This window comes from Rousettus aegyptiacus, unplaced genomic scaffold, assembly GCF_014176215.1.
Source record: "Rousettus aegyptiacus isolate mRouAeg1 unplaced genomic scaffold, mRouAeg1.p scaffold_m13_p_17, whole genome shotgun sequence".
NCBI classification, from domain to species: domain Eukaryota; kingdom Metazoa; phylum Chordata; class Mammalia; order Chiroptera; family Pteropodidae; genus Rousettus; species Rousettus aegyptiacus.
In genome coordinates, this window is record NW_023416292.1 from 33028035 (window position 1) to 33041394 (window position 13360).

Here is a 13360-nt window from a genome sequence, read left to right on the forward strand (position 1 = left end):
CAGGTAACCAAAAAGCACATAAAACATTGCTCAATCTCATTATTTGTCAGGGAAATGGAATATTAAAAGCACAATGAAATACCACTTCTCACATCAAATTGGCAAAAATTATGAAACCTAACAACCCTGAGTGTTGGTAAGAAAGTGAAACGATGAGGCGTCTCGTTCAAGGTGAGTAGGAAAGGGAGTCAGTTAGCAATAACCTCTTCGGAAAGCAGCATGGCATCTCATAAATCTGAAGATGGACACATGCCAGGACCCAGCAGTTCCCCTTGAAGGTACACACCTTAGAGATAAGTGAGATTATGCCCTTGGACGTATGTGTCAAAATGTTGATAGCAACAGTATAATAATTGCCAACAACGGGAAACAACCCAAACATAATGTTGAACCAAAAATCCAAATTATAAAAATGCATACTATATTATCCTTTTCATATAAAGCTTAAAAACAAAGAAAACTTTTATTTAAAGCTGTATACAGAGGCAGTAAAACTATAATGAAAAGCGACAAAAAATCCTAAGAATGGTCACCTCTACAGAGGAGGAGGACAATTGTGATTGGTAAGGAATATACAGGGGACATCTGAAGTTCTAGCTGTATTCTGTTTCTTGACGTGGGTGATGGTTACATAGGTTTTGTTTACACCCAAAGTGTAGATTCCTATATGTAATATTTTATAATAGAAAGGTTAAAAATGACAAGACTGCCAAAATGAATCCAGAAGTGCAAGGCAATTCTAATAAAGTACTTTATGAAACTTGACAAGTTGATTTTAAAATTATAAATAAAAGCAAAGGACCAAGAAGAACCAAGACTATTTTTAAGAGAAAAAGTTAAGTCTAGGGCCTACCCTTCTAAGTAATACTTGTAATAATGTTCTACTATTAAGAACCCAGGGGAGAGGTATAAGGACAAACAAATAGTTAAAAGAACAGAACAGAATAAGTCCAGAAGACAAGTTATGCACACAGGAAAGTTGATATAAGACATGGGTCACATTACAAAGCAATAAGAAATGGATGGATTATCATCGAATGTGCTAGGACACAAGAAAACAATAAAATTAGACGCCTAGCCCCACTATAATGAAAATAAAACTTAAATGAAATAAAGATCTCAGGGTAGAGCAAAGTGTGACAGAAACTACTCCTTGCCCACAAAACCCATTCTCCCATTCTTCCATGACAATCGTGGTGTAGCTGGGCCCCTTTCCAGCCTCCCCTGGTAATAAAATTAAGTTCTCACCATGGGATGTGAGCAGATATAATGGCTGCCACTTGCAGCTCTGAGACTTGACATTAGGTATGCCTCCTTCTCTTTCCTACGGGTTCGAATCTGAATATGGCAGTGACCCAGCTTTGACTATACAAGAGGGTGATATGCCCGAGAGGATGGCAAACCCGCAAGATGGCATGAACCTGGGGCCCTGAATGCCTATATATAGCAAAGCCACAACAGCAATCAGGGCTACTCATCTAGGGACTGTTTTGTGAGAAATAAATGTCTCTCTTCTTTAAACTACCATGTTTTGGGGGTCTCTTTGTTATAGCATCTCAGTCTTTACCAACACAGAAATATTTTGTAACCATGAGTCAAAGAGCACCAGCTAGATGGGAGCATGTTGATAAATTAGACTGCATAAAGATGAAAAATATCGATACTGCAAAACACCACCAAGAGTGTGAAAATACAAACCATGTTTGAAAGAAGATATTTTTAATGCCTATCCAGAGTATGTTAAAAAAAACTTCCTCAGATCAGTGGTGAAAAGATAAACCCGACAGAAAAATAAACACAGGAAATAAACATGAAATCACAGAAGAAGCCAAATGACCACGTAAACATATAAAACATGTTCAACTTTAACAGCAATCAGATAAATACAAATTAAAACCACCAAAAAAAAAAAAAAATACCATTTGCAGCCATAAATGGGCACAGTTAAGAAAAACATTAAAGTCTAGCAATACAAAATGTTGACAATGAGCAACAGAAACTCTTATGCCTGGTTTCTGTAAGCTGCTTAAATCGAGTCATCTCCAAAGTGGAGAATAACTTGGAAAGATCTAGTAAAGTTGAAAATACACGTTACTATGATATTCATTCATTCCTAGACATATATCCCAGAGAAACTCTTGAACACTGGTGCAGAAAGACATGTACATGAGTGTTAAACACAACTTTATTTATAATAGCTGTGATCGGCCGGAGGAGACGAGAATGAGGGTGGGATTGAGCCAAAGCGAAGTATGAAACAGGCTTTATTGGGGTCTGCGGGCGAGGTTCACTGGTCCCGAGGGAAGGGGCCAGAGAAGTCGCACGTGCCTGGGGTATAGGCGCGGTTTTTAAAGGTTTTGGCCCAGGACGTCGGTGGGGTTCCAGGGCAGGGACTTCTCTGTTTGGCTGATCTTGCCGCCATGGAAGCCTCTGCTGTAACTTTGGTCGTGAGCCATCGGCCATCTTAGGTACTGAGCCACCTTCCCGCTGGCGTAAAGGCACTCATGAGCAACCGAACATTCCCGACTCCTTAAGATAGGAAAAGGAGCGTTGATGTCATCTGGCTGCTTCCTGCTGGGAGGGGGTGGCGTGGGGAGGGGTCCTAAGGAGTCAGGAACTCAGTGTCCCAGGGTTGTGGGATGGGCTGGTAGTTGTGAAGAGGCTGAAGGAGCATCTGGTGGAAAGTTTTTTTTAGAAATGTCATTAATGCGGTTTTTGACAAATTGAATAAAACAAGGGGCTACCAGGAGGATGATGCAGACTAAAATTAGGAGTCCTGAGAGGGGAGCAAGAAGGGAAAACATTGAGGAGTACCGCCACGAAGTGGTGTCATTAGCAAATTTCCGTCGGTGAAGTTCTGCACTCTGTTTGTGCAGAGCAGCTACCCAGGTTTCAACTATACTTGATTCATTGACATAGTATCAGCACCCTTCCTTAAGGAACAGGCAGGTCCCCCCTTCTTCGGCTGTAAGGAGGTCTAGGGCCCGGCGGTTTTGGAGGGTTACCTGGGCAAGCGAGGTGATCTGTCTCTGGAGAGAGGCAAGGGATTCTGCAGAGGCATCTATAGCGAGCTGGAGGCGGTTGGTGAGGTCTCGGGTTTGGGTTATGGAGTTAGCAAGGGCCCTGGCACGGAGGCCCGTGGCAACAAGTGAAGCCGTTAGGGACATTCTGGCAATAACGGGTAAGAAGACGGCGTGCTTCCGTCGGGAGGGTGTGATGGAGGCTCGGAGGCATTCCTTACGGGAAGGCGAGCAGACAAGAAGATCATCGACATATTGAAGTACAGCAGAAGGTGAAAGGTCACAGGTGACTAAATCAGAGGCTAGGGCTTGGCCAAAAAGATGTGGGCTGTCGCGAAAGCCCTGGGGGAGGACAGTCCAGGTGAGCTGTTGAGTTCCGTGTGTGTCAGGGTCTTCCCAGGTAAAGGCAAAGAGGAACGTAGAGTCGGGGTGTAAGGGAATGGTAAAGAAGGCGTCTTTGAGGTCGAAGGCAGAGAAATGAGAGGTGTCGGGGGGAATGTGGGAGAGCGAGGTATACGGATTGGGAACGACCGGAGATAGAGGGACGACTGCAGAGTTAATGATACGGAGGTCTTGGACCAGGCGGTACTGGCCGGGGGTTTTTTTAATGGGGAGGATTGGGGTATTACAGGGGGAATTTGTAGGGACAAGGAGGTTCCGTGCCAGCAGGCGAGTGACGATAGGTTTTAGTCCCTGGAGGTGTTGCTTAGAGATTGGGAACTGGGGACGGCTGGGAAAGGAGGTGGGGTCTTTTAGTTGGATACATACAGGTTCATGGTGAGTGGCAATGGTAGGGGTGTCTGTAGTCCACAGACGGGTTTACATCAGGAAGGAGGTTAGCGACAGGGAGTGCAGGGTCGGGAGATAAAGTTGGGTGGAGAACCATCGGGAAGGAGGGTGCCGCGTGGTTGAAAGAGATAGTGGCATGGAGTTTAGATAAGATATCGCGGCCTAGCAGAGGCACGGGGCAGGAGGACATGACTAAGAACGAGTGGGTGAAAGGGGTCTCTTCATAGGAGCAAGAAAGGGGTTGGGTTTGGCTGGGGTCAGAGGGGGGTTCCGTCAACCCCAACAACAGTGGTCTGGGAAGGAAGAGTAAGGCCCGAGTGAGAGGGAAGGACCGAATAGGTAGCCCCCGTATCCACCAGAAAGGTGATGGACTTACCCGCTACCTGGAGCATGACCCTGGGCTCCGCGAGGGTGACCGGAGTGCCAGAACCCAGGCCTCTTCGGTCTTCGGCCAGGCATAGGAGCTCGAAAACTGGGTGTTGTCCTTCATCCGCCCCTCCGTGTGGAGGCACCGAGGGCCGAGGGAAGCCCAGGCAGTCAGACTTCCAGTGGCCCGGCTGCTCGCACTGAGGGCAAGGCTTTGTCGGTGGTCGAGGATTGGGGCATTGGCAAGGCCAGTGGCCATCTTTGCCACACTTGAAGCAGGCACCGGGCGGCACAGCTTTAGGGTGGGTCCCGCAGGCTGCAGATGACTGTAGCCCCCCACACACGGGCCGCAGGGCTGCAACCAAGGCCTGGGTTTGGAGGCGGACCTTTTGTTGGAGGCGCGCTTGTCGGGCGGCCTCGGCCGTTTCCTCTCGGGCGTTGAATACCTTAAATGCCATTTTTACCAGATCCTGAATCGGGGTCTCGGGACCATCTATCTTCAGCCTTTTTGAGTTTCTTTTTAACATCAGGGGCAGACTGGGAGATGAAATGAGAGGAACCGAGGCTTTTTTCGATTTGGGAGAGATCGTAGAGAAAGGAACATGAACCCTGACTACTCCATCTCCTCCGGCCACCTCTCGGAGACGGAAGAGGTGGCCGGTAGAGGAGTCGGGTTCACGGGGATGAGATCGAGTATGGGCAGCGACGGGAGAGTGAGGAGGGGACAGAGAGCGAGGAGGCATCAGCGGTTGGGGCAGAAGTGGTGATGAGGAATCGGGGGGCGGTGGGAGCTGAGGGCTCGGGAAGGCGGTAGGGCAGAGGAGAGCTGAGGAGTTCGGGGAGGTCGTGTTCCGGGGAAGGATCAATAGGCGGCTTGGGAGATGGGGGTGAAGAGGAGGCGGGGGGGGGGGTTGGCGGGGGGGGGGGCTGTGGGACTTGGGAAACAGGGTGAGCGGTTGGGGGAGCAGGCCAGGGGGATTTGGAGGACAGAGCAGGAGGGGCAAAGGTCTGGACGGGAGAGCAGATCCCAAAAAGCCTGTACATATGGAACTTTGGAATCTTTTGAGTTCAATTTACAGAAATTTTCTAGATCGTTAAGGACTTGCTAGTCACATGTGCCCGTGGGAGGCTAGTGGGAGCTATTGGGCAGGTTCTATTGTGGCCAGGCCACTCGGGAGAGAAAGAGCAGTTTTTTTCTTTTTTAAGGCGGACGAAGTTGGCCAGGAGGCACCCCAGGGGTGTCTTAGGGTCAGTCTCTCCCTTTGTCAGACTTAACGGATCTGGCCTCGCCCTTGGAGTCGGGGGGCTGGGAGGAGCATCCCCGTCCCAACCTGATACCCCGGATCAGAGTGGCGAAAGCCACGGAGCCAAGCCGGGCAGTTTCAGACGTCTCTGAGGATGACCGGTGGCGGAGGCCCTAACAGAAGGGCCGGCAGTGGGGGAGCACTAGGCGCGGCCGAGGCTAGGGCTAGGCTCCCCGAGGAGGAAGGGGAGGCAGAGGGCAGACAGGGGAGAGAACTTACTCACGAGCAGCAGAGCAGCCGGGGTCCAGAGAGAATGAGTCGAGCCTGGTCTGGGGGAGGGTAGCCGCCACTGGGAAAGGCGGCTAAAAACCGCCCCCCCCAGGTTTCGGCACCAAATGATCGGCAGGAGGAGACGAGAATGAGGGTGGGATTGAGCCAAAGCGAAGTCTGAAACAGGCTTTATTAGGGTCTGCAGGCGACTTCTCGGGCCCCTTTCCTCGGGACCAGAGAACCTCGCCCGCAGACCCCAATAAAGCCTGTTTCAGAATTCGCTTTGGCTCAATCCCACCCTCATTCTCGTCTCCTCCGGCCGATCAAGCTGAAAATTGGAAGCAACCCAAATGTCCACCAACAAGAAAAAAAGACAGATGCAGTAGCACCAAAGATTACTCTCAAAACTTAATGGCAAATGGAAAAAAGCAAACTGCCAACAGCTTTGGAAAGTAGTACGTCCAAAATACACACGGTTAAAAATACGCAAAAAAAAAAAAAAAATACTGCATAGTAAATATGTAGTAAAAAAGTAAAAAATGTGCATGCGAATGATAATCATCAAATTCAAGAACGTTGTGGCTTCTGTGAAGAGAAGGTGGGGAGTGTATGTGTGCGTGTGCGTGTGTGTGTGTGCACGCGCACACGCACAAGCTATGGATTGTCTCAATATGGGAATAAATCAACCCCTGCATGTGGGCCTTCAAAGACAGAAGGGAAACTCCATGAAAGCTCCTTTTTATATTCCTGTCCTATTTACAATTGTTTTAATTTAGTCTCCTTTTCACCATTGAAATTTTTTTCAAGTTATCCTCAAAGCATATATCAATGGTGCTTAACTTTCAGCAAGTATCAGAATCACTTCAAGGGCTTGTTAATATACAAATTGTTGAGCTGAGACCCCCAGAATTTCTGATTCAGTTGATTTGGTGGGGAGGCGGAGAGGACACTTGGGAATTTGCATTTCCATCAAGTTTCTAACTAATGTTGAAGCAGACCACGTTGAGGCCTACAGTAGAGTCTATTACACACAGCACATGTGTTTTTGTGGTCGTAGGGGTTTAGGAGACAAAGCCGTGAAAGAAAATGTGGCAATCTCTGCATTCATCTTGGGCTGAGGCCAGCACAGAGGCTCATAATTCCAGGTGGTGAACAGCAGTGCTGACAATGCAGCAGGTAGGAGCCAAGTGTCAGCGGAATGAGTTTGATATGAATCCCCTTTGCCTAAATATATGCCTGAACAAGTATGTATTATATCACTGGTTGAGGAAATAACTGGGCTGACTTCACATCAAACCATGCACCCCGTTCTCACACACGCCCTGCCCCTTCCCCCCCGCCCCCGGCCCCCCGGCCTCAACATAAGGGGTAAAAACGCTGACTCCACTGTGTACCCAACAAACCAACCTGTCTCTGGACTGGAGCTTTTGAGCTAACTTGTTAGTCACATTAAGTTTGGGCTCCTGGTCTCTCTCTCTCTCTGGATGAGGCACTTGTGATGTGTAACAGGCTCTTGGGAACCTCTGGGTTTGGTTATTCTCAGCCGTCAGCAGGAGCAGTCGTGCGTTCCCGGGCCCTCCAGCCTCACCCACAATGGGTACATTCCAGCCTTCCAGCCCTGGAATGTACCCACAAACTCTTTGGCTGAGCGAAAGCCTAGAAAACTTGCGTGCGTGCCTGTTTGTGTGTATGTGCACACAAGCGCATGCGCCAGAGAGCCGAAGCCCAGTGCAAAGAAGGTCAGAGGCCTCAGGGAGGTCATTATCTCCAGGACAGAAGCTTCCAGTCCCTGAATGGGACTCTGGTGCTCTGCCAAACAGCTAGACTCACTCTGTATAATAAAGTTCTCACTGATTATCCTGATGATGTCCCAGGAGCCAGGGCCCAGGGAGATCCGTCTGCTGCCAACCCCGGTTCCTTGTTTCGCTATCCGGAGAAAATGGGGAAGTCCCTGCAGCTGCCCCCACCTCTCTTCCCCAGCATAATGCACATCCTCAAGGGACCCTGCTCCTGGCGCTAAACTGAAATGACAGTAACAGTTTATTAATTGGACTAATGAGATGCCTAGGCAGGGAGAGAGAGAAGCTGGAAGAGTGAGAAGGGACTAAACAGAGGAACATCCTACGGCACAGGAGTTCAAGACTAAATTTCAGGTTGAAACCAGCAGCTCACGTTCTGAGAGTTTTAGGAGAGGGCAGGCATGAATTTGGAAGGTGGTTTTACAAAACTTGTATTTTTTTTTATAAAAAACATGCGAATTTTTCATCGACAAAGTGTAACAGGCCCATTTCCTGAATGCCTGTGTTCCAGGCACTCTACTGTTTTGTGTGCATTATCTCGGATAATCTTCATAAGCTCCATGAGATGGGAATCTTTATATTCATTCTTCCCACGAGAAAACTGAGGCTCGAAGAGGATTGCCCAAAGTCACACTTGCAATAAAGAACAGAGCCCAAAGCACTGCCATCACGGGGAGTGATGAGTCATGAGGCTCCAAGCATGCATCAGTGTAGCAAGGACTGAGCATGTCTCTATTTCAGGCAGAGAGTGCTAACTACGGCTCTTACAGGCAGCAGCACCAGCAATCCTAGAATACAGGTAGGTTTATTTTCCCTGTCTTACAAATAAAGAAATTTAGGCTCAGAGAGAAGTAATTTGCGTAAGGCCTCACAACTGGCCTCAGAGCAGGAGTTTGCTGTCCATCTCCTCCCAGCTCTTAACTTGCTTCATCGCCTCCCTTAAGCTCTCTTTGTCCCGAGCTCCTGCAGGCATTTTGCATAAGAGAAGGCTAGCTGCAGGAATGGTGAGTTTTATTTTTCTATAGAGGAAGCTCCGGTTTGACAAACAGGGTCAGGGTCCCCATGAGATTTAGACCGTGGACCTGAGGCTCTAAACAAGTGTGGAGGCCACCTTGCCAGGACCAGAGCCTGTAATGCCTGCAATTTCTTCAGGGCGACCTAAATCCGCCTCATTCCCCAGTGCAGGCGGAGGCATGAGGGAGCTGTTAATAGCATGAAGTTTTCCTCAACGTTTTAAGATTTAAATTGTATTCTTGCCAATGAGGCCAATGGGGCAATCTCCACCGGCAGCTACGTCCTTCCTGTTTGTCCTCCTGAAGCAGTTTCAGCTGACCAGTCATCAGGAGCCTGCTGCTTCAACAGCTGGCCAAGCACTGCAAAACAGCAGGAGGAGGGCCTGGCAGGCAGGGGTCAGCGCCCTCCTAGGACTGCAGGCCTGCCTCGCAGAGAGGAGCCACGTGTCAAGGACACCGGAGCACCGCTGACGCGTGGGTATCTAGCCGTCCTCTGCTCTGGGCTTCTTTGGGTTTTGCAAAAAAAAAAATAATAAATGCTTGTAGGCAAGTTCTAACTATATAGGAGAATATAAAGTAAAAAGTGAAACTTCTCTTCCCATGTTAAGGGCGGAAAATTTTCAAATGGCCAACTCCTGCTTCCATTGTTTAATGTTAAACAGGGTGTAGTTCTGGGAGCTATTCTGTGCAAAGATATGCTAATGTTAAGGGTGTAGTTATCCTGTGTAAAGATATGTTAATGGCCAGCCTCTGCTTCTGTAAACCTGCTTGCTTGCTAGAGGGGGTTTGGGGGCTTTTTAAGCTATTCCTTCTGGAGGCTCGGGGATGATTCTCTAGTGGGGAGAGTCAATCCTCCGCTGGCTAATAAAGGCTCATAATTAATCTCAGTTGGCTCGGTGGGTCTTAATTTTGGTCGTACCACAACACCTAGATCACTCCACCCACCAACAACAGCCACCATTAACTATTTGTTGTCTATCTTTTCATACCTTTTCCTGCTAAATCCTAGTAGAAATGAGCTTACATTTTAATTTTGTATTATCTAGTACAAAATAGAACTGATATGTTGGTCTTCAGTTTGATAACTAGCTCTACAAAATTTTATACCAATTTACACTACCACCGACAGTGTATAAAAGGGCTCATTTCCTCCCATCCTAGCCAACAGTAACTTGTTTTGTAGTAAAAAAAAATAAATGTTAGTATGTAAGATGCAAAAAAAAAAATCCTCTCCCACTCTTTCCCTCTCCTTCTCGCCTTCCCTCTGCTTTCTATTAAATTCACAACCTCTGACCTATGTACATTACACCGAACTCCAAAGGTTTGTCAGTAGATAAGAAAATAAGGGAGGGGAATTTAGGGCTCCGCTGGGATACATGGAGATGCAAAATTATGCTATAAAAGATAATGACACATCATATATATTTACTGGAGTTCATGCGTACCGCTCATAAGCCAGCATATAACATACAGTGAAGCCTCCTTGCTAGGTTTGGGGTCTCATTTGATCCTCATATAATCGTGCACCTAGAAAAAAACGAGCATTATCTCCCTATGTTAGAGATAACAGAGAAAGACGCTAACAAATTTGGGTGATTTACCTAAGTCACAGTGCCAATCAAAAGTGGAACTCTAAATCAGTGTCCTCTCTCTTATACTACATCCATAACTTTTATATGTGTGTAAAACGTAGGTGTGTGTGTGTATAGATATAAAAGCTAAGGGCACAATGTATAATTTGTGAACATATGTTTAGATCATATCCCATTATCTACCTACAGATGTATTGTAGGTGCAAACTCCATACATAATACAATATATACAAAATGTGGTAGATAGTCCAGAAGACACAAAGAAGTGGCTTAAAAAAAAAAAACAAAAAAAAAAAACAACACCCGAATCTCACCTTGCAGGCCCTGACAAATCCCTAACAAAAGCATGTTGGGGACTAAAAAGGATTGGGAAAAGAACTATAAATGAGGTCTCTTACTAGTTATGGTTCTGGAACAAAAATAATGTGCAAAACGGGTTAAGTGCATGCAAGTTCGGAGTCAGATACACCTGGGTTCAAGTCCTATCTTAACCACATACTAGATGCATGACCTTGGACAATTAAGTTCTCTGCGCCTCAGGTTTCTTAGATTTCATATGATGGCTGAGTGGATGAAATAAGATAATGCATGTAAAACATATTGTGCCTGGAACATGTAAGCCTCGATAAGTGTTAGTTACTATTCATTTTAATTATATGTTTGCCTAATTCTTATTTATTTAGATTCAACATAGTTCAGCTGTACACAAAACAAAGCCTTTGACTGAAGAAGTGACAATAATGAAAGATTAAAGCAATGGTCCTCAGCCCTGGCTGCCTACTAGAATCATCTGGCGAGCTAACAACACAACACTGATGTCTAAGCCAATGAAATCAGAATCTCCAAAGATGCCGAGAATCACCAGATTACATAGAGGTTGCCATGAGTGCGAGGTTTGGGAGGCTCTAGGAATCGGTGGATGAGGTTACGTGGAAACCAGCGCTTTAACTGAGCAAGTCCCCTGAACCTCTGACACCTGAGTGCAGAGGACGGTTGTCATTGGCCCGTTTCCATGTTCCCAGTAGCCCTGTTTTACATTTGGAGATCTGGTCCCAGGAAAGCTGACTCCTTCCCTGCCTTTAGAGGTCAAGCAGGAGACCCCCGAAGGCTGAGGTAGCCACTGCTGTTTTCCCCATAGCCACGAGGACGCATGTGACCAAAGCTGTTGTAATCAGGGTGGCTCCCAGGCGACGGGATGCTGATGGGAGTGCTGGGACAAGGTGCTGTCTTTCCTGCTGCGTGTGAACAGAAAAGCAGCCCTGCGAGCTGTTTGTAACCATCTTGGGACCCCACAGGGAGTCAGATTTAGTAAAAAGACAGCAGAGTAGAAAGAAAGGCATGGTTTCCTCTAAAGCTGGCTGCCTCCGGCCTTTCTAACATCACGGGCTGATCAATTCTGTACTCAAGTCTACTTCTCTGTTAGTTGCAACTGAAAGTGTCCCAATAGGGTATGCCTATGAGGGTAGTGATAACAATGGGCAAGGAAGCGTGCCTGGTGTTTCTAGTTCACAAGGAAATAGCAAGTATTATGCTAGAGCCTCTTTCTGCCCCTTCTAGAACCAACAGCCCGGGGTCGCCTTTGCTAAGCAAAAGCAAATAAACAATAAATGAACTGCAGGAACTTCTCTTCGTTCGAAGTCATAACCAGTCTGAGCTCAGGGTATCCTAAACTTATGACAAAAGTCTAAGGTCCCCCTCGTTACGCTGTCGAGGTGGAGTTACCCCGGCGGCATCATTGCAGATCCAGCCCTGTCACTCTGCCCATGCATTTTCCATGGGCCCTCGACACCCAGTAAGGCCTTTCACAAGCAGCCTCCATTCTTCCCTCCCGCTACCCCGCCTTATTCACTCTTTAAATTGATCTCCTTTTCTCCAAATCTGATACGCCTTCATGTTTCCTCCTCAGTGCCTTTTGCACATGTCGTTCCTTTTGCCAGCCATACTCGCTCCCCTTTCTCTACGTGGCAAAACCCTCCGATCCTCCGAGGTCCAGCTCAGACGCCACTCTCCCCGTATTCCCGAGGCAGGGCAGCGGTGACTTCCTTGGTCCTTTTTCATGGTGCTTTGCACACACCTTCATTATAGTGCTTCTCACATGCTAGGATCCCTGCGACTCTGTGGCAGTCTTCCCCACCGGCCATGGGTCCCTTAACTGCAGGGCCTCTATCTTTTTCATTTTAGTATCCCTAAAGAGGCAGTATAAAGTGATGGTTAAGTAAACTGGTTTTGGAGGAAGGTTGTCTAGATTAAAATCCCAGCTCAACCATTTATCAGCTCTGTTACCATGGGTAAGACACTGAACTTCTCTTTGCCTCAATTTCCTCACCTGTAAAATGAGAATTTAAAATATCATAAATGGATTAAACAAGATGCTGCACCCGAAGTCTCCTGGCAGAGTGCTTTGCACAGATTAGCTATGATAACGACAATTACAACTGACAACAAAGACCATCAGCACCCATCCTGGTGCCTTGCACATTCCAAGTACAAAGTACATGGTGCTGAAAGCAAACTGTGACCCAATAGATTTCCTAACTGAATGACTTCTAATTCAAACCCAGAGAGACAGAATGTTATTGCTAGTCTCTCATTACTGCTGAGTGCCATAGACTTTTTGACTCCAAGGAAGAGGAACGTGAGGAAACCTTTGAAAGAGCTGACAGCTCAGCTTTTGCAGTTCTCAGTAACTAGGCCACCTCTGCACAGTCCCTTCTAGCAGACTTTTTTGTTCTACATGCAACCAACCATCTCGAAGTTTTTCCAAATCCATTAATTTCTGGGCTCCACACAACCTGACATTTTTGCTTGGGTAAACAGTTTTATTTTTTTTTTTAAGTTTTTTAAAAAAATTTTAAATAAAAATTTTAAACAGCACAAAAGGGAAAATTAAGTCATCCCCAGTCCTAACTTAAGAGGAAATTACCGCATAGTTTCCTATATTTCATTTCACGCGTTTTCTTTTTTAAAGTTCAGCTCTGAGGTGTAACTGAAATATCATAAACTGCCTATATTTAGAGTTTACAAGTGGGTGAGTTTTGACATATGCATACACTTGTAAAACCACAACCATAATCAAGATAATACACTATCCATCTCTCTCCAAAGTTCCCTCGTACTCCCTAGTAATCCACCCTCTCTCCCCGAACCACCTTTACAATCCATTCCCAACACCCACCAACCCTGCCCACAAGCAACCGCTCACCTGCCTCCGGCAATAGATTAGTTTCCATATCTAGAGTTTTATGTAAATTGCATAGCACAACGTGT

General features: G+C 46.7%; 1 protein-coding gene across 1 annotated transcript; it reads right to left on the reverse strand.

The window, feature by feature from the left end:
- Nucleotides 1-2316: 2316 nt before the first annotated feature.
- On the reverse strand, nucleotides 2317-5053 carry LOC107499816. The gene is made up of 2 exons (XM_036235080.1): nucleotides 4186-5053; nucleotides 2317-3236 (listed from the first exon to the last, which is right to left on the reverse strand). Exons 1-2 carry the CDS (start codon nucleotides 4916-4918, stop codon nucleotides 3112-3114), a joined length of 858 nt encoding a protein of 285 aa, XP_036090973.1. The 5' UTR covers nucleotides 4919-5053; the 3' UTR covers nucleotides 2317-3111.
- Nucleotides 5054-13360: the final 8307 nt, after the last annotated feature.